At 43.7% G+C, this 20796-nt stretch overlaps 1 protein-coding gene across 1 annotated transcript in view; it reads right to left on the bottom strand.

The window, feature by feature from the left end:
- Positions 1–20796, bottom strand: part of nos1 (nitric oxide synthase 1 (neuronal)) — a 65184-nt gene that overhangs the window by 13316 nt on the left and 31072 nt on the right. Inside the window, exons 10-21 of the mRNA XM_038988428.1 lie at positions 11934–12035; positions 11481–11675; positions 11208–11293; positions 10127–10271; positions 8907–9011; positions 8715–8773; positions 8139–8255; positions 6885–7059; positions 3827–3962; positions 3593–3671; positions 3225–3418; positions 2762–2931 (exon numbers count right to left, since the gene is read on the bottom strand). Of these exons, the coding sequence (XP_038844356.1) occupies positions 2762–2931; positions 3225–3418; positions 3593–3671; positions 3827–3962; positions 6885–7059; positions 8139–8255; positions 8715–8773; positions 8907–9011; positions 10127–10271; positions 11208–11293; positions 11481–11675; positions 11934–12035 (1563 nt within the window). The remainder of the gene's footprint in view (positions 1–2761; positions 2932–3224; positions 3419–3592; positions 3672–3826; positions 3963–6884; positions 7060–8138; positions 8256–8714; positions 8774–8906; positions 9012–10126; positions 10272–11207; positions 11294–11480; positions 11676–11933; positions 12036–20796) is intronic.

Below are 20796 nucleotides of genomic sequence, written 5' to 3' on the forward strand. Positions count from 1 at the left end.
AGTTGTACCTGGTAGGTTCATTGATAATTTGTGTGAGATTGAGGGCATCAAGCTTAGATTGTAGGATGGCCGGGGTGTTAAGCATGTCCCAGTTTAGGTCACCTAGTAGCACGAGCTCAGAAGATAGATGGGGGGCAATCAATTCACATATGGTATCAAGGGCACAGCTGGGGGCAGAGGGAGGTCTATAGCAAGCGGCAACAGTGAGAGACTTGTTTCTGGAAAGGTGAATTTTTAGAAGTAGAAGCTCGAATTGTTTGGGTACAGACTTGAATAGTAATACAGAACTCTGCAGGCTATCTTTGCAGTAGATTGCAACACCGCCCCCTTTGGCAGTTCTACCTTGGTGTAAAATGTTATAGTTTGCGATGGAGATTTCAGGGTTTTTGGTGGTTTTCTTAAGCCAGGATTCAGACATGGCTAAGCAGTGAGTAAAACAAACTTAGGGAGTAGGCTTCTAATATTAACATGCATGAAACCAAGGCTTTTACAGTTACAGAAGTCAACAAATGAGAGCACCTGGGGAGTGGGAGTGAGGCTAGGCACTGCATGACCTGGATTAACCTCTACATCACCAGAGGAACAGAGGAGAAGTAGGATAAGGGTACGGCTAAATGCTATACGAACTGTCCGTCTAGCACGTTCGGAACAGAGAGTAAAAGGAGCAGGTTTCTGGGCTCTATAGCGTAGATTCTAGGCATAGTGTACAGACAAAGGTAAGGTAGGATGTGAGTACATTGGAGGTAAACCTAGGCATTGAGTATTGATATGAGAGATATAGTCTCTAGAGACGTTTATACCAGGTGGTGTCATCGCATATGTAGGAGGTGGAACAACATGGTTGGTTAAGGCATATTGAGCAGGGCTAGAGGCGCTACAGTGAAATAAGACAGTAATCACTAACCAGGACAGTAATGGACGAGGCATATTGATATTAGAGAGAGGCATGCGTAGCCAAGTGAACATATGGGTCCAGTGAGTGTTTGGGCTGACTGGGGACACGGCGATTCAGACAGTTAGCAGGCCGATGCTAACAAGCTAACAGTTAGTAGGCCGGGGCTAAACAAGCTAGCAGTTAGCAGACCGGGGCTAAACAAGCTAGCAGTTAGCAGACCGGGTTAGCAAGCAAGCAGTTAGCAGGGGCTAGCAGTTAGCAGACCGGGGAAGGCAAGCTAGCAGTTAGCAAACCGGGGCGGGCAAGCTAGCAGTTAGCAGACCGGGGCTAGCAAGTTAGCCTTTGGGGGACGTCGCGATGGGGGTAAGTCTGTTTTTGTCTCTTCGTGCGGTGACGTCGATAGACCAGTCGTGGAATTAGTAGGGTTCCAGGTAGCTCTAGGTATAAAAACGTAGCCTGACTACCTTGTGTAACCCACAGACACTGGGGGCCATGCAGGTCTGGAGTTGAACAGACAAAGAAATAGCAAGGACAGCCAGTAGCTAAAGATCCCACTTTAGCTTGTTGTTTTTTTATTATTATTCCTCCTCCCTTCAATTTCTATTCTCTTTTTCAGTTTTTTGAGAATGAGTTGAACCCTGAAGAGTGAGTCACTTACTCGCCTGGCCAATGTAACTTTTTAACACAATGGACGTGCTTTTTCTTCTTCTGTGGGAGTCACTGTATGGGGTGAGAATATGCCTGTGGTTTACCAGGCGTGGGGGTTAAATTCCATAGTGTCTGAGCCAGCCAAAACTCACATACTCTAAGGTTATTTTCAACAAGAGCAAAGTCTATGGCATCCCATTAAATGGTTTTAAAAAATAACCCTGGGTTAAACTTTAGGATTTTTAAAACAGAAAAAAAAACATTCTAAAGTCCAATACATATTGAGAGGAAACATAATATTGCAAGGAAAAACGTCAAAATTGTAAACAAAAACGAATCCAGGTATTGCAAGCAAAAAATAGGAAACAGGATTTTTTTTCAATTGAATATATGTGTCATTTACAACAATCTGCTTTGCTTTGTTTGCAACTTTTCCTCACCTACATTTGCCTTTCTCAGGTCTTTTCTTCTACTCAGATTTCTACCGTTACAATACTTTTTTCCTACGCTTTCATTTTTGAACCGATGGGGGTGTGGTTTAGAAGGGGGGGGGGGGACGAACAAAAATCTGTTACTATTGGTCAATACATTTGGAGTGACAGTTCAACGACCACACCCACAGTCTGAACTAAGACCAGCAATGGTAAAGAAAGCCTTAATTTCTCCATTATCTCTGCTCAGAATTCAAACAAACCTACCAAGCCCTGCTGGATAGCCAGCAGCAACAGCCTGGCACGTTTCCCCCTTTTTATCAGTGGCTAAAACTTGTAAAAGTTAGTCATGTTTATTTTGATGGGCGAGGGAGAAAAGTTGTAATATTGGTCACCATCACATGCCTATTATTAGCTAACGTTACATACTGCCCACGGAAGGCATGACAAGCCAGTGCGAATGACCAGTGCACCGGTGTTGTATCAAGGTGCTTCCCAGCGTGAGTTGCTTCCCACTGGGCAGCTGTATCTCATGTCGCCAGCGGTAGATAACGTGGCCAATTTGTTCCATCCCACATTGTTTTATTTTGAGTAGGATAGCAGCCTACACAATAAATCATTTGTAATATTGGTAGTAAACACCTGGATGTCACCGTGATTCAGTCTACTGCGCAATGGGGAGAGTAGCCAGGGTTGGTAGCATGAGTCTTTCTAACACTGAATCACTGAATCACTGAATTACTTCATATAAACTGTACTGAACTACACAGTTAAAACCCTTCATTACCTTACTGAGAGTCTCCAACTTCTTCCTCTGCTTGTCATTGGTGGCGAGGGAGGCAAACTGCTGCAGCAGGACAGGGCTGGGGGGTGTGGTGACGTCCAGGAAGTACTGGAAGGCCTGGTAGATGGTGCAGGGGGGAATCCGAGGCTCCTCTAGCCAGTTACTGATCACACCTTCAGAAGGAAAAATATAAACAGGCAACAAAAAAAACACCAGAAGAGATGCATCAAAACTTTAATAGTACAGTATTAGCCTTTTTTTTGTGTATTACGTTACCCTAAGAGGATTGGAGGATTGCATCTGGTATCAAACTCAGCTTTATTCGATTTATTTAACAAGGCAGTCCCATTGAGGTTAGAAGACCTCTTTTCCCAAAGGTGTCCAGGCCAAGGTCATGTTTTTGTCTGCAAGGGTATTTTTCATTGCTGGCTAAGAATATGAAACTAGGACCCGGTAGACTACTAACCCAGGGCTGTGTTTCTCTCCTCTAGGAACTCCACCTTGACGATCTGATTGACAGGTGGGGCATCCTCTAGCTTCTCTATAAGGGCCGTAACCAGGTCCTCATGGTTGCCAGGGAAGATGCCCAGATGGTCGCCGGGCTGGTACGTCAGGCTGTCCTCGTTATTTGTGTGAAGTCGAACAAATATGGTGGAGCGACTGCTAGGGGATTCAGAACTGTCGTTACAGTTTGTAACTATCTTACAGTTTGGAGTTATACAGTAACAATTTGCGTATGAAATACAATTTGCTACAACTGATTGAGACTAAGAAAAGTCCTATTTCAAAATGTTCTCCAGTCTAGTCTACAGTATTGTAACAAAATCCACCCACTTGGATGTGGAACTTTGTAGGTTTTCGCTCTGTAAGATCTTGGCTCCATAGACCTTCTTCTTGTGGATGCTGTAGAGTGCTGTTGGAGGACATATTCACAATATGAAGCATCCATAATATGACACTGGAAGCCTTATAAAGGGTTTACGGAGGCTACATTAGACCTAAAAAGTTAGGTTTTGTTTAAAAAGTTCTAATTGAAACAGTGTTTAACTTGTGTTGTTGTTTGTTTACCTTGTGTTAGTGCAGGGGCCTCAGCTGTGTAGGTGAGGCGGAATTTGCTCTTCTTCCAGCTTCGATCATTACTGATCAACGAATCGTGTGCCTTCTCGATGTTCACGTCTCCAATGCAGAACACATCACAGGCAGCCTTCACAGACAGACAACCATAGGCGCTTGTAAGGACAAGTAATCATAGCTGTGTATAGTCCATTACTAAGACCTTTACCATTAGAGTGTGTGTGTGTGTGTGTGTGTGTGTGTGTGTGTACAGTATACATACAGTACCAGACACACCTACTCACTCATTGTTTTTACAATGTTCTGCGTTTGAGCCAATCAGTTGTGCTGTGACAAGGTGTGGGGGGGGATACAGAAGATAGCCCTATTTGGTAAAAGACCAAGTCCATATTATGGCAAGAACAGCTCAAATAAGCTAAGAGAAATGACAGTCCATCATTATTTTAAGACATGAAGGTCAGCCAATATGGAACATTTCAAGAACTTTGAACGTTTCTTCAAGTGCAGTCGCAAAAACCATCAAGCGCTATGATGAAACTGGCTCTCATGAGTATTCCCCCTTGGCATTTTTCCTATTTTGTTGCCATACAACCTAGAATTAGAATAGATTTTTGGGGGGTTTGTTTCATTTGATTTACACAACATGCCTACCACTTTGAAGATGCAAAATATTTTTTGTGAAACAAACAAGAAATAAGACAAAGAAACAGAAAACTTGAGCGTGCATAACTATTCATCCCCCCCTTTGTAGAACCACCTTTTGCAGCAATTATAGCTGCAAGTCTCTTGGGATTTTTGCCCATTCTTCAAGGCAAAACAGCTCCAGCTCCTTCAAGTTGGATGGGTTCCGCTGGTGTGGGCTTTGACTAGGCCATTCCAAGACATGTAAATGTTTCCCCTTAAACCACTCACGTGTTGCTTTAACAGTATGCTTAGGGTCATTGTCCTGCTGGAAGGTGAACTTCCGTCCCAGTCTCAAAAATCTGGAAGACTGAAACAGGTTTCCCTCAAGAATTTCCCTGTATTTAGCGCCATCAATCATTCCTTCAATTCTGACCAGTTTCCCAGTCCCTGCAGATGAAAACATCCACACAGCATGATGCTGCCACCACCATGCTTCACTGTGTGGATGGTGTTCTCGGGGTGATGAAGTGTTGGGTTTGTGCCAGACATAGCGTTTTCCTTGATGGCCAAAATTTTAGTCTCATCTGACCCTTCCATATGTTTGGGGAGTCTCCCACATGCCTTTTGGCAAACAACAAACATGTTTGCTTATTTTTTTCTGGCCACTCTTCCATAAAGCCCAGCTCTGTGGAGTGTACGGTTTAAAGTGGTCCTATGGACAGATACTCCAATCTCCGCTGTGGAGCTTTGCAGCTCCCTCAGGGTTATCTTTGGTCTTTTTGTTGCCTCTCTGATTAATGCCCTCCTTGCCTGGTCCGTGAGTTTTGGTGGGCGACCCTCTCTTGGCAGGTTTGTTGTGGTGCCATATTCTTTCCATTTTAATAATGGATTTAATGGTGCTCAGTGAGATGTTCAAAGTTTCTGATATTTTTTATAACCTAACCCTGATCTGTACTTCTCCACAACTTTGTCCCTGACCTGCTTGGAGAGCTCCTTAGTCTTCATGGTGCCACTTGCTTGGTGGTGCCCCTTGCTTAGTGGTGTTGCAGACTCTGGGGCCTTTCGGAACAGGTGTATATATACTGAGATCATGTGACACTTAAATAAAGTCCACCTGTGTGCAATCTAACTAATTATGTGACTTCTGAAGGTAATTGGTTGCACCAGATCTTATTTATTTAGATCTTTCAGGTTTTTATTTTTTCGAATTTTTTGAAACAAGTTCTTTTTTTCATTTCACTTTACCAATTTGGACTATTTTGTGTTTGTCCATCACATGAAATCCAAATAAAAATCCATTTAAATTACAGGTTTTAATGCTACAAAATAGGAAAAACGCCAAGGGGTTGAATACTTTTGCAAGGCACTGTACCCCTGCTGCAGAGGATAAGTTCAGTAGAGTTACCAGCCTCAGAAATCGCAGCCCAAATAAATGCTTCACAGAGTTCAAGTAACAGACACATCTCAACATCGACTGCTCAGAGGAGAGCATGTGAATCAGGCCTTCATGGTCGAATTGCTGCAAAGAAAACACTACTAAAGGACACCAATAAGAAGAAGAGACTTTCTTGGGCCAAGAAACACGAGCAATGGACATTAGACCGGTGTAAATTTGTCCTTTGGTCTGGAGTCCAAATTTGAGATTTTTGGTTCCAACCGTCGTGTCTTTGTGAGACAAGGTGTGAGTAAACGGATGATCTTCGCATTTGTATTTCACACCGTAAAGCATGGAGGAGGTGGTGTTAGGATGTGGAGGTATTTGCTGGTGACACTATCAGTGATTTATTTACAATTCAAGGCACACTTTACCAGCATGGCTACCACAGCATTCTGCAGCGATACGCCATCCCATCTGGTTTGGGCTTAGTGGGACTATCATTTGTTTTTCAACAGGACAATGACCCAACACACCTCCAGGCTGTCTAAGGGCTATTTTACCAAAAAGGAGAGTGACCTGGCCTCCACAATCACCTGACCTCAAACCAAATGAGATGGTTTGGGATGAGTTGGACCACAGAGTGAAGGAAAAGCAGCCAAAAAGTGCTCAGCATACATGGGAACTCCTTCAAGACTGTTGAAAAAGAATTGCAGGTTTGAAATGCAGGTTTGAAATGCATTCCAGGTGACTACCTCATGATGCTGGTTAAGAGAATGCCAAGTGTGTGCAAAGCTGTCATCAAGGCAAAATATATTTTGATTTGTTTAACACTTATTTGGTTACTACATGATTCCATATGTGCTATTCCATAGTTTATGTCTTCACTATTATTCTACAATGTAGAAAATAGTAAAAATAAGAGAAAAACCTTTGAATGAGTAGGTGTGTCCAAACTTTTGACTGGTATTATATATATTCATGCATGTGCATTACATGTTCATCCATGCGTGTGTGTTATATGCCCCATAAGGAATGGCCCAGTCACCCCACCTTGAAAACCTTCTTGGCCCAGTTTCTGAAGGACTCTTCCTGGCCACACAGCTCATCTCCCTCCCCCATGCGTAGGATGCGCTCCCCCCCCAGCTCCTCGAGCAGCGTGTCCACAGCGTGGGCAAAAGCACAGAAGTGTGGGTAGGCTCTTGAGCCAAGGCCAAACACTGAGAACCTGGAGAGAGAGAAAGAACAGAAAGAAAGAACGAGTGAGAACGAGAGAGAGAGAGAACGACAAGTACACAGGCATGCAAAGACACACTGATTTGATTCAGACAACCATACATCACCATCATCTGGCATCAACTGCATCATCAAACTCAGTTTAGAAGCCTGAGATTTCTGATCTACTGAGGGAGTCATGCTCTATGGCTATGACAATGTCATCCTGTCTTATGTTTTGTTATGTGTTAAATGTGTAATCAAAGTATGTATGCCTAGTAAGCTAGGTCTACTGTGTAGTCTAGGAATGCTATGTTGGCAAAGTTTTTGAACCATTTCATTAAAAGGACCACAATGGAAATATGTTTTTTCAAACGTTTGTGTGTCATCTTTGATGATTTTAAATGCGTGGTTGTATTGTGATTGAAATTGAAATTGTCGAAATCACTATCCGTCTACACACAAGGGAATTGATCAGAAGAGCTTTCTTCCTTCCTCAGTATTCACAGAACTCTATACAGACAGGCAGTATAAAGGGATGTTTATGTGTTATCTTGAACCAGATGTCCCGTCTGTGTTCGGAAACACAGAGGTGGAAATGGTAAAAGGAGACATTCCCATCACCGTACACCCATCAAAAGACATCAGGTTTAAGAAGACATGTCCTGCGGGTTCTCCTCAGACAGAGGGGCTTGTCTCCCTGTCATATCAGTTCAAACACCTTGGCTATCACCTGTACTCACATGTCTGGATGTTTCGTTAACCTATTAAACTCTGCTCATGCGAAAAATATATATTTATGCTTAGATTCAAGCAGAATTTGCTTTAAGACGCATTGGCCAACATCGCCATAGGTGATGTTTTGGCAGTGTTGGAGGTGTAATTATTGGTGAGTGGCTGCTTGTGTGTCACAAACCACTCCCTTCTCTATTATAGGATTTGATAGCTCTTATGCAGTTCCACCTAACGCAGTTCCACCTCCGATGCCAAAACAACCACTATGTAGGTGTCACCTAGTGCGGATCTGATAGAATCTAGCCCTTCAATCCAATCAGATTTTGTTTGACATAATCCTGGGCTTGCTCACTGTACCTGACGTTGGCGAGCGGTCCGGTGCTTTCAAAGTTGACCCTGGGCTCAGGTTCGTCACTGGAGGATTTGCGGGTGTCTGAGTAGGAGGACACGCTGTTGAAACGCACCTTGTAACTCCTGAGAGAGAGGCAGATACAGGGACAACAAGTACACTCAGTATAGAATAGTACTTTATTAGTCCATTGTAGAGACAAATACTTCTGCTCTCCACCCAACCCCAGGCAAAAAACAAACACCCATTTTTGGAGGAGCACAGGGTCACAGAGCACAGTGCAGCACCCCTGGAGCTATTTTAGGGGTTAATGGTCTTACTCAAGGGCACAAGGGCAAGAGATGGTACACTCCCTCTCACAAAAAAAATCCATTGCGGTTAAGTGATGAGAAGTAATGCTGTGAATCTGTATGAGGATGTCTGAGGATTACTGCAGCCATGATTACATCCCAATTGGCACGCTATTCCCTATATAGTACACTACCCACTATGGGCCCTGGTCAAAAGTAGTGTACTATATAGGGAACGTGGTGTCATTTGGGACGCATGCCATAAAAACATGCTCTGTTTGAATGGGCACTCACTTTCGGTCCTCTGTGTTAGATGTTGGATGTCTCATCTCCATCAAGGCAGCTCCGAATTTCTATACACAAACACAAAAAAACACTTAGTCAATCGTTTGCAGGTTTACCTTATGTAAACGTAACCAAAATACAGATGGTATATACTGTAGTTGTGTGAATTAAACACACACACACAGTACTGGTCAATCATACCTCTCCATTTTCAGGTGGATCTCCATTGCCAAAGGTGCTGGTCACCGCCAACACAAGTGTTTCATGCTCCAGGTCCACCATGTCGTACTCATCCATTGACATCACCTATAGTAGTGGAGTGTGTCAATCAAGATGTCCACATTTCATGACGCAATGTCATCATTGTGATGTCAACAAGAGTCATTTTGAAATAAAACAAAATAGAAAATGCATTTAAAATTTCCCACAAACAAAAAACGGCAGATATTCAAGACAAAAAAAATACTCAGTGTTACCAAAATACCACAGAGACATTAAGGACAAAACCAAATCAAAACATTTCAAGTTACCAGGAAGTAACTTCTCTTCAACCCTTCCCTCCTCTCTCAAAGACCACATAAACATTCCACACGGTCATGAGCCCAGGACCTGAGGCCATAGAGCACTAGTATCTAATTAACACTACTTGCATTAACAAGGTGATAATGTGCCGCAATACAATTAACACCCAGGCATCAGACTCGCCATCTGACTCTAGCAGCCTTCATGCCTACAGGCCATCATGCCGAGAGAACGAGAGGAAACGGGGGATGGACAAGACGACAGGGAGGAAGAGAGGAAATGCACAACCCAGCCCAGTCATTCATCCGCTCTGCATCTGCCTGTCTGACTCAAGTACAAGAAGATCCTTTCCTCTCGTATGATTGATTACATTAACAAATAGGAAGAAGAAACAGAAGATGTGATGTCCTGGAGGGAAACACTAGATGATTGAGAGCCGCAGAGCTGTGTGTTTTTATTGTGATTTTTTTTCCAAACACATTTACACAGCCCGCAGTGTTTTATGATCTTATCTTAAACTACAGCTCAACGCTTGGCTGGGTTGATTCCGTCGCTGTGTCCCCTGGCGCTTTGAGAGGGAATGGGGAAGTGACAAAAGACACATTTCCGTGTAACTTCGCCTTCATGGTGTGAAAACTGTCTCCTCGCTTTTTTCAAATCTGCAGGCCTCTACTTTGTCATTCAAGAAAGTCCAAAAAAAGGCATGACACAAACTCAGTCAAACTGTGTGGTTTACCTTTGCCTCAAAAGGCATGCTTCAAAATCTCAAAGTGGTTAAGGGGGATGTTTTGAAGTAGGCTTTGTTTATGTTCTATTCAAGATAGCATCAAAAATAGACATGACACATCAACTCAAATTCAACTTGTGTGGTAGCTATATAAAAAAGAAAAGAAAGTTACCTTTGCATCAAAGGCATGCTTGAAAATCTCACATAAGGTTTTTGCATAGTCTTGAGACTTTCCGGTCTCGGTGGCGAATAGTATCGTAGCTTTGACCCTCTTAGCCATGGCCTGGCCCATTAGCTTGGCTGAAAACTTCACAGCCCTGCACACACAGAGACAATCCATTTATAATTCACAACATAATAAAATGGCTATAAATAAACATTTTTAAATGGTTCATTCATGAAAGGTTTTATATCATGTAACCAGAAATAAAAACCAGTGATCAAGGGCAAAACAGACCTTGTTACACCACAACCTTGTTACCCCTCCCCCCCCAAAGTCGTCTAAACTCAGATGCCTACTGTAGCTTACTAGCTTCCTTCCGCGCTCGTGTGGTTCGCTCAAGCAGACAGGCAATGCTGCATGTCATGACTAAACAGCGGATGGCAATCATAGCTCGTCGTATCCTCGGGGCAATTCCAATAATAGCTCAGAACCCACCCAACGCACGAAAGAAAGAAAAAAGCGAAACGCTTTTTTTTCACCATTGTTCTGATTACTCCCTTTGGGGTTGATTGAGTGAATTACACCATTGAGTAGATCAGCTTCCTCTCCTCCCTGTGTCTGTACCACTACCTCGTCTCATCCCATTCAACGAGTGGCAAAAAAAGGAGAATAAGAGCAAATGGAGGATAAACAGACATAAAGGTGACCAGCTGGCCGCCCTACAATATATTTGTACCCTTCAACCGAAGAACCATAAATATCTGTTTTGGATTTTTTTTTAAATATTTCTAGTTGTGTAGTGAATAATCCAGAGTCTTGATATGACAAAGACTATAAATAGACAACATATACAATACATTTCCATTACTGTTTAGAACTCTGGACATTACAGTGGAGCTAATAAGATACAAAATCACTAACATGCTATATTTAGTCGTAGTTCTTAGTCCCAAATGGAGGACTAGAAACAAGTGGGCACTTCAGTCTATAAAAGCAAGCAGGACTGCACGGGCGACCTCTGACCCCAATCTAGGTGAAGCATAATGTTGTCCTAAGGCGTAATGAAAAGACTCTCTCTCTCTCTACTCACTTGGCCAGTTTCTTGAAGCCAATGGCTCTTTTCTTGGTGGGTGTCCCATTGTTTACTTTCCACACATGGTTATTCCACGGGTCAGCCTGTAGCAGAGAGACATAGTTACAATAGTCTTAACATACAGGTCAGTGGATGGCGTTACTGTACATTTGAAGGACATATTCTGATCCTGACCTGGGGTCAAATACATACTGTATGTCAAATACGCTGCTAAAGTACTAGAAAATATTTTACTTTGACCTGGCCACACAAACTCTCATTCCTCCTCACCTGATACTCGAAGGATGGCGTGAGGCGATAGTTGAGCATCTCCTGGTGAAACACTGGGGTGATGCTTCCAGACATTGGGGGTACGATCCAGACCCAGTCCCCCGGGCAGCCCCCCCGCACCCTGATCTCATTCTCCATGTGCTTCATGAAGGACTCTGTGGCAGAGTGGTGGTCCACTATGGTTACCTTAGAAGACTGGGAACATATAATGGCGATCAGTTCCTGTCTGAGGAATTCAATCATTGCAATTGTTTCAGGTTGACATTTAGTAGTACATACTATTTCACCTTTATTTCTCGTCCCTCGTGACAGCCTTAACATTGGTTCTGGGTGCCGAGATTCCACAATTTCTAACATAATGTAAGGACTTCTAAAGAATAATGCTTTAGGCTGTAATTTATATACAGTCTAGAAATCTGCAGATAATACAATACAAGGACACTTGGCAATCACCTGAAAACTGTAGAGAACTGCTATGTTGATCTCCACCAGTGCCTGGTCCTTCCATAGAGAAGAGGTCTTTCTGGTATCCAGAGCCATCAGACTGGCCACTTCCTATTGGACAGGGCAAGACAATACTGTAATAACAATAACTGTTGTTGATAACTTAAGGTTATTTGCGTAACCCCGGTTCTCCGGTATTACGAGTGAGACATCGCACTATGCAGATTCACCAGAAGTAGCTTGAAGGACCAATTATACACGTCTGTTGGAGACCAACAGGGTCGAGTGGTGAAATGATGGAGCCTCTCCCCTCATACTAAAAAGTCACTCGCCTGCCCTCTGATCATTCTTGAGGGTGCCAAACTTCCTTACACTCTTGCGAGCAGGGGAATGTGGTGAGATGTAGAGCTGGGACGATAAACCCAAAATGATCGACACCGACCATACCGATCACTTATCGCAGGCTGATATCGTTCATTACGATAAGTAGCCTATACTAGAGAAATGTGAAGTTTGAAATAAAATAAGTTTGCTAATATGGGTAATTTTTAATAGGACAACTGATAGCTACAACCACCAAACTAGTAGTAGTAGTAGTAGTAGTAGACAAAAACAAAAAAACTGGTGCACATTAATGTTATAAACTTATCTTTAGGTATCTTTAGGTATGTTAACGCATCAATTCAGGCAATTTATCGCGATATGGATTTTTGACAATGACGCCCAGCTCGAGTGAGATGTCTCACTCAAAATATCAACGTTCTTTTTCAATTATTTGCTTTAACATCTCACTGTGGGATATGACCAACTCCTGTATCACACATGCTCTACGAAGAAGGACAGTCTCAATATTAACCCTCAGAGGCAATGAGGACAGTAAATCAAATCAAAAGTATGCGCCAATGAAGGCACAGTGATGTCAGTAGAACTTCATAAAAGTAGGAGGGGATGCTCTATAGGCCAGTCTAATAGCTTCCACAATCCAATGAGACAACCGTTGATGAGAGAGGGGCCTCCCCTTACAGGGAGGCGCCCAGTACACAAAGAGTTGGTCGCTCTAGCGCAAAGCTCTCGTCCTATCAAAGTATATGCGCAACGCACATACTGGACACAAAACGGTGAAGCCACTCCTAGAAATAAATTCCTGCTAACCTTGGGCATTAAGGCAGGATTGGGCAACAAGGTGACCTTGGAAAAGCCCCGGGCAAACTGTAGGCATGAATGGTACGCAAAACGCTGCTGTGAAATGGCCTCAAGCACAATAGACCAATCCAATGATGGGGCTAAAAGCTTGAGAACTGGATGTAAGCGACGTGCCCCATTAATGAAACATAACGAGGTGTTTTTCCACAGTGTTTTTGTTGAAGCTTATATGGCAGGCCGAGATAGCGGCAGGATAGACCTTAACAGTGGAGAAAGGTTTTGCTCTGTCCAAAAGGTCCGGCAAGAAGCATAAAACCTCTAACACAGAGCATTGGTAAGGAATTATAGGTTTTCGGTCACACCACAGTGAGCGTGTAGAAGGGGCCCTAGCACTCTGGATTGTGTCAGTAACTTCAAGAGGCAAGCCTGTCGCATCCAGATTTAACCTCTCACAGACCAGGCCCAGAGGGTCATTGCTTCTGGGTTCGCTTGGGTCAACAGCGTAACAGGAGTTGCCAAGCCTCGTCGTATAGCAGGAGAGTGATCTCCGCTATCCAGAGCTTGCCAGAGGGGCTACCAAGATGAGGAATAAGCCTTCTTCCTTCACTCTGGCCAGAGTGTGGATTATGAGGCTGAGGGGAGGAAAAGCATTAAGAGTAACTTAGCGAGTTTGTTTTTTCAATTGAAGTAATCAGTTACTTTTTTAAATAAGCAATATTTCTCTTTCATTGTTGGCACAATAAAAAAAAATTGCGCTCTTTCGGTTTCTGCACGAACAACTATTCTCCTATTTAGCTGTGCGTGCTCTACTTCAATTGCAGTTCTTACTTTCCCATTAGGGGCAGTCACCTGATTTCTGCTTGCAGGTTATCTAGTAGTTCTTTGCTGTTAGCAGTTTCTTACTGCCGATAAAAACGTATGATTTACCTTAATATTTTTTAGTCATTACATACTTATTTAATGTAACAAATCAAACATAAAAATATTGTAATAGAAGGTGAAGTACAAATCCAAGATATTGTGTCTGTCATTATTACTTGAGTTAGTATAGTCCAGAGTTACAGATTACGACCAATGGGATGCAAGCCACTCAAAAAAAGGTAGTGCGTGTTCTCTACTGGGCATAAGAATGAAGACGGCATCTTCAGAGTGTTTTCTGTTTTCGGAAAATGCAAAAGTAAAGTTACTTTTAATGGAAGTAACATAACAAGTTACTTTAAAAGTAACTCCCCAACACTGGTTGATACACTTGGGGACAATGCTTGGTGAACATGTGGACAATGCTTGGTGGGGATTGACAATTAGACTTCCTTCCCCCTTGCTTGAACTAGAGCCGGGGGGAGAGCCGTGACACAGAGAGCACTCTTGGTAAGAGTGGATTAATTTCACAGGTGTAGACTTTACCGTGAAATGCTTACTTACAATCCCTTAACCAACAGTGCAGTTCAAGAAATAGAGTTCAGAAAATATTGACCAAATAAAAAGTAACAGTAGAATTACATAACAATAACAAGGCTATATACAGGGGGCCCTGTACCGAGTAAATGTGCGGGGGTACAGGTTAGTCGAGATAAATTTGTACATGTCGGTAGGGGTAAAGTGACTCATTGTGTTTCATTACATTGGTGTCAGAAATGATCGGACCTTGCATCCACAACAGTGCGTGTGCTTGGCCGGTGATCACGTTCCTATAAGACGTTGAGTCGCAAGCTAGCGCGAGGATGCGCTCTTTGAAAGGAGGGAGTAGTGTAACGACCCTGGGTTTATAAGCGCGGATATCGAGTCTGCCGCTCGGGCATGCTTTTGCAGCACAGTCGATAGAGCGCTGGACTTCGGGCTAGAAGGTCGAGGGTTCGAGACCTGCTCCCTGCCTGTTTCATTACAGTATTCTGTATTGGCATCACCAGAGAATTTAAAACCTTTTTTGTAATAACATAGTATATGGGATTTGATTTTAAGAAATTTGGCTTAATTAATTTGATTAATATTATGGTGTTTCCATTCAGAGAAAAATTGTCAGTATGTAAATTCAGACCGTTTCGCTCTCGGAGCGCACACTGGACGTTCGGGCTGAGGAGTTGGGATGATTTGAGCGTTGACGGCAGTCAAGCACCCAAGCTAATGTTGGCTAGCTACTTCCAGACACAAATGAGACCACTGACCATTTTACTCGCCCTAACAGAGCTGGTAAGGCAGTCGTTTTGAAGTAATCGCAAAAAAACAGGCTTTATTTTAGTGCATTTTTCACCCTGCCAGCTCCTATTAGTTCTATTGAGCACCGTGGCACCAACTGGCCTTCCGAACGTTCTATTCCGAGCTTATTGTTCAACGTCACAATGCCTGCTCCGCTATTTTTGCCAATGAGACCTGCTCACGTTGTTTTATAGTTAAAATGTAAACAACAACATGTAAACAACAAAAATTATATTGGAACTCTGTGGTCTTCCCATTGTTTTCTATGGGGGAAAAATAGTAATGTCTGTCTATTTCGCCAAATATCTCGCAATGTGTATATTTATATTTTTTTCAAGTCAGGTGTAACCGGTGTGAAATGGTGGGTATGTATGCCTTATGATTAACAAGACGTGGTGTGATCATAACAACATACAGGAACTCAAGTCCTTTTGTTCACCTGACTTAGAATTCCTTACAATCAAATGCCGACCGCATTATCTACCAAGAGAATTCTCTTCGATCATAATCACAGTCGTATATATTCCCCCCCAAGCAGACACATCGACAGCCCTGAAAGAACTTCATTTGACTCTGTAAACTGGAAACCACATATCCTGAGGTTGCATTTATTGTAGCTGGGGATTTTAACAAGGCTAATCTGAAAACAAGGCTCCATAAATTTTACCAGCATATTGATTGAGCGACCCGGGCTGGCAAAACCCTGGATCATTGTTATTCTTCCGCGCCGCATATAAAGCCCTCCCCCGCCAGCCTTTCGGAAAAGCTGCCCACAACTCCATTTTGTTGCTCCCAGCCTATAGACAGAAACTAAAACCGGAAACCTGTGCTCAGGTCTGTTCAACGCTGGTCCGACCAATCGGATTCCACGCTTCAAGATTGCATCGATCACGTGGACTGGGATCAGTTCCGCATAGCGTCGAACAACAACATTGATGAATACGCTGATTCGGTAAGCGAGTTTATTAGCAAGTGCATCGGTGATGTTGTACCCACAACGTCTATTAAAACATTCCCAAACCAGAAACCATGGATTGTTGGCAGCATTCGCGCAAAACTGAAAGCGCGAACCACTGCTTTTAATCAGGGCAAGGTGACCGGAAACATGACCGAATACAAACAGCGTAGCTATTCCCTCCACAAGGCAATCAAATACCTGACACCCTAGACCCACTCCAATTTGCTTACCGCCCCAATAGGTCCACAGACGACGCAATCGCAATGCACATTGCCCTAACCCATCTTGGACAAGAGTAATACCTATGTAAGAATGCTGTTCATCGACTACAGCTCAGCATTTAACGCCATAGTACCCTCCAAACTCGTCATTAAGCTCAAGTCCCTGGGTCTCGACCCCGCCCTGTGCAACTTCGTCCTGGACTTCCTGACGGGCCATCCCCAGGTGGTGAGGGTAGGTAACAACATCTCCACCCCGCTGATCCTCTACACAGGGGCCCCACAAGGGTGCGTTCTCAGCCCTCTCCTGTACTCCCTGTTCACCCATGACTGTGTGGCCATGCACGCCTCCAACTCAATCATCAAGTTTGCAGACGACACTACAGTGGTAGGCTTGATTACCAACAACGAGGAGATGGCCTACATGGAGGACGTGAGGGCCCTCGGAGTGTGGTGTCAGGAAAATAACCTCACACTCAATGTCAACAAAACAAAGGATATGATCGTGGACTTCAGGAAACAGCAGAGGGGAGGGTAGTGGAGAAGGTGGAAAGTTTTAAGTTCCTCGGCATACACATCACAGACAAACTGAAATGGTCCACCCACACAGACAGCGTGGTAAAGAAGGCACAGCAGCGCCTCTTCAACCTCAGGAGGCTGAAGAAATTCGGCTTGTCACCAAAAACACAAACTTTTACAGATGCACAATCGAGAGCATCCTGTCGGGCTGTATCACCGCCTGGTACGGCAACTGCTCCGTCCACAACCATAAGGCTCTCCAGAGGGTAGTGAGGTCTGCACAATGCATCACCGGGGGCAAACTACCTGCCCTCCAGGACACCTACACCACCCGATGTCACAGGAAGGCTAAAAAGATCATCAAGGACAACAACCACCCGAGCCACTGCCTGTTCACCCAGCTATCATCCAGAAGGCAAGGTCAGTACAGATGCATCAAAGCGGGGACCGAAAAACAGCTTCTATTTCAAGGCCATCAGACTGTTAAACAGCCATCACTAACATTGAGTGGCTGCTGCCAACATACTGACTCAAATCTCTAGCCACTTTAATAATGGAAAAATTGATGTAATAAATGTATCATTAGCCACTTTAAACAATGCCACTTTATATAATGTTTACATACCCTACATTACTCATCTCATATGTATATACTGTACTCTATATCATCTACTGCATCTTGCCTATGCCATTCGGCCATCATTCATTCATATATTTTTATGTACATATTCTTATTCATTCCTTGACACTTGTGTGTATAAGGTAGTTGTTGTGAAATTGTTAGGTTAGATTACTTGTTAGATATTACTGCATGGTCGGAACTAGAAGCACAAGCATTTCGCTACACTCGCATTAACATCTGCTAACCATTTGTATGTAACAAATCAAATTTGATTTGAGCTAGTTAGCGGGGTGCACGCTAATAGCGTTTCAAATCTGTAACGTCACTCACTCTGAGACCTGGAAGTAGTTGTTCTCCTTGCTCTGCAAGGGCCGCGGCTTTTGTGGAGCGACGGGTAACGATGCTTCAAGGGTAGCTGTTGTCTATGTGTGTAGAGGGTCCCTGGTTTGAGCCCAGGTAGGGACGAGGAGAGGAACGAAAGCTAAAACTGTTACACGGGCACCATTTTAAATCAGGAGAATCTCCTCTTTGTAATTATGTAAGTGAGCTTGTTTGTCATCGATCCCTAGACCAGAAATAGACAGAAATGCTTATTTTATCCCTACTTTTTCATTACGCAGACATAAACACAGTTGACACCATCGAGGTGCGGATGTTTACTTTCTACACAAGTAGTTTTTTTCCAGTTTCGTCCGACGAACAGATTGTAGTGGTAAAATAAAAAGGGATACATTTTTTATGGAATTCTAAGCATCACTCCAGTCAAAACAGGCTCTGCGAACATTCGATTTCATTAATTTGCTATGGGCTCGCGCTAGTGTTCCAGTTTAGCCAACGTTCTTAAGCCGTTTTTCAGCGATCGGTTGAAGAGCATGCATTTAGTTTTGCTTGCATTCAAGAGCAGTTGGAGGCCACGGAAATAGAGTTGTATGGCATTGAAGCTCATCTGGAGGTTTATTAACACCGTGTCCAAAGAAGGGCCAGTAGTATACAGAATGGTGTCGTCTGCATAGAGGTGGATCAGAGAATCACCAGCAGCAAGAGCGACATCATTGATGTATACAGTGAAAAGAGTCGGCCCGAGGATTGAACCCCCATAGAGACGGCCGGAGGTGCGGACAACAGGCCCTCCAATTTGACACACTGAACTCTATCTGAGAAGTAGTTGGTGAACCAGGCGAGGCAGTCGTTTGCGAAACCAAGGCTGTTGAGTCTGCCGATAAGAATGTGGTGATTGACAGAGTCGAATGCCTTGGCCAGGTCGATGAATACAGCTGCACAGTACTGTCTCTTATCAATGGCGGTTATGATATCGTTTAGGACCTTGAGTGTGGCTGAGGTGCACCCATGACCAGCTCGGAAACCAGATTGCATAGAGGAGAAGGTACGGTGGGATTCAAAATGGTCGGGGATCTGTTTGTCAACTTGGCTTTCGAAGACCTTAGAAAGGCAGGATAGGACAGATATAGGTCTATAACAGTTTGGGTTTTTGAGTGTCTCCCCCTTTGAAGAGGGGGATGTCCGCAGCAGCTTTCCAATCTTTGGGGATCTCAGACGATACGAAAGAGAGGTTGAACAGGCTAGTAATAACAATTTCGGCAGATAATTTTAGAAAGAGAGGGTCCAGATTGTTTAGCCCTGCTGATTTGTAGGGGTCCAGATTTTGCAGCTCTTTCAGAACATCAGCTATCTGGATTTGGGTGAAGGAGAAATGGGGGAGGCTTGGGCAAGTTGCTGTGGGGGGTGCAGGGCTGTTGACCAGAATAGGGGTAGCCAGGTGGAAGGCATGGCCAGCTGTAGAAAAATGCTTATTGAAATTCTCAATTATAGTGGATTTATCGGTGGTGACAGTGTTTACAGTGTCCCAGAACTTTACAGTGTCCCAGAACTTTTTGGAGTTAATACTACAGGATGCAAATTTCTGTTTGAAAAAGCTAACCTTTGCTTGTGTATATTGGTTCCTAACTTCCCTGAAAAGTTGCGTACTGCGGGGGCTTTACGATGCTAATGCAGTACGCCACAGGATGTTTTTGTGCTGGACAAGGGCAGTCAGGTGTGTTTCTACATTTTTTGAATGGGGCATGCTTATTTAAGATGGTGAGGAAAGCATTTTTAAAGAATAACCAGGCATCCTCTACTGATGGAATGAGGTCAATATCCTTCCAGGATACCGGGGCCAGGTCGATTAGAAAGGCCTGCTCGCTGAAGTGTTTTAGGGAGCATTTGACAGTGATGAGGGGTGGTGGTTTGACCGCAGACCCATTACGGACGCAGGCAATGAGGCAGTGATTGCTGAGATCCTGGTTTAGACAGCAGAGGTGTATTTGGAGGGCAGGTTGGTTAGGATGATATCTATGAGGGTGCCCGTGTTTAGGGATTTGGGGTTGTACCTGGTAGGTTCATTAATAATTTGTGTGAGATTGAGGGCATCAAGCTTAGATTGTAGGATGCCCGGGGTGTTATGCATGTCCCAGTTTAGGTCACCTAACAGCACAAGCTCTGGAGATAGATCGGGGCTATCAATTCACATATGGTGTCCAGGGCACAGCTGGGGGCAGAAGGTGGTCTATAGCAAGCGGCAACTGTGAGAGACTTGTTTCTAGAAAGGTGGATTTTTAAAAGTAGAAGCTCAAATTGTTTGGGCACAGACCTGGATAGTAAGACAGAACTCTGCAGGCGAACTCCACCCCCTTTGGCAGTTCTATCTTGTCGGAAAATGTTATAGTTAGGGATGGAAATATACTGGCAAGTTTTATTTAGAACTACTAACGTTAGGTAGCTAGCTAACATACTGGTACGTACTGTTGTAATGATATGCTATGTGGTTCGTAAGGACAGCGTAGCTAACAAATTGTCAGCCAACATAACGTGCAAGGTAACTTATTTGAAAAGTCATTACTTTATTACATTGAGTAGAAAGCTACCCCTTGGTCGTTAGGGCAAATCTTTAGTAAAGCTTGAATAGTCTATTCAGCTATTAGCCCTGCTCCCCAACTTGCAACAAATTGCTGTTCCTATCGCATTCCTTTCCCTCTTCCATGTGTCATCATTCTGCTCCTGAGTGGCTCGCCTGCGGGCGTGCTGGCAGGATATGGCAGCATTTTCGGTTGTGCGTCAAGAATTCTCCATACTGTAGCACGTTTCTATGAAGGTGTGGTTATTCACAGGCAAATTGTTATATGCTATGGAGGTACATTTGTGTCGAGAGCAAAACCTTTT

Source organism: Salvelinus namaycush, chromosome 1, assembly GCF_016432855.1.
Source record: "Salvelinus namaycush isolate Seneca chromosome 1, SaNama_1.0, whole genome shotgun sequence".
NCBI lineage: Eukaryota > Metazoa > Chordata > Actinopteri > Salmoniformes > Salmonidae > Salvelinus > Salvelinus namaycush.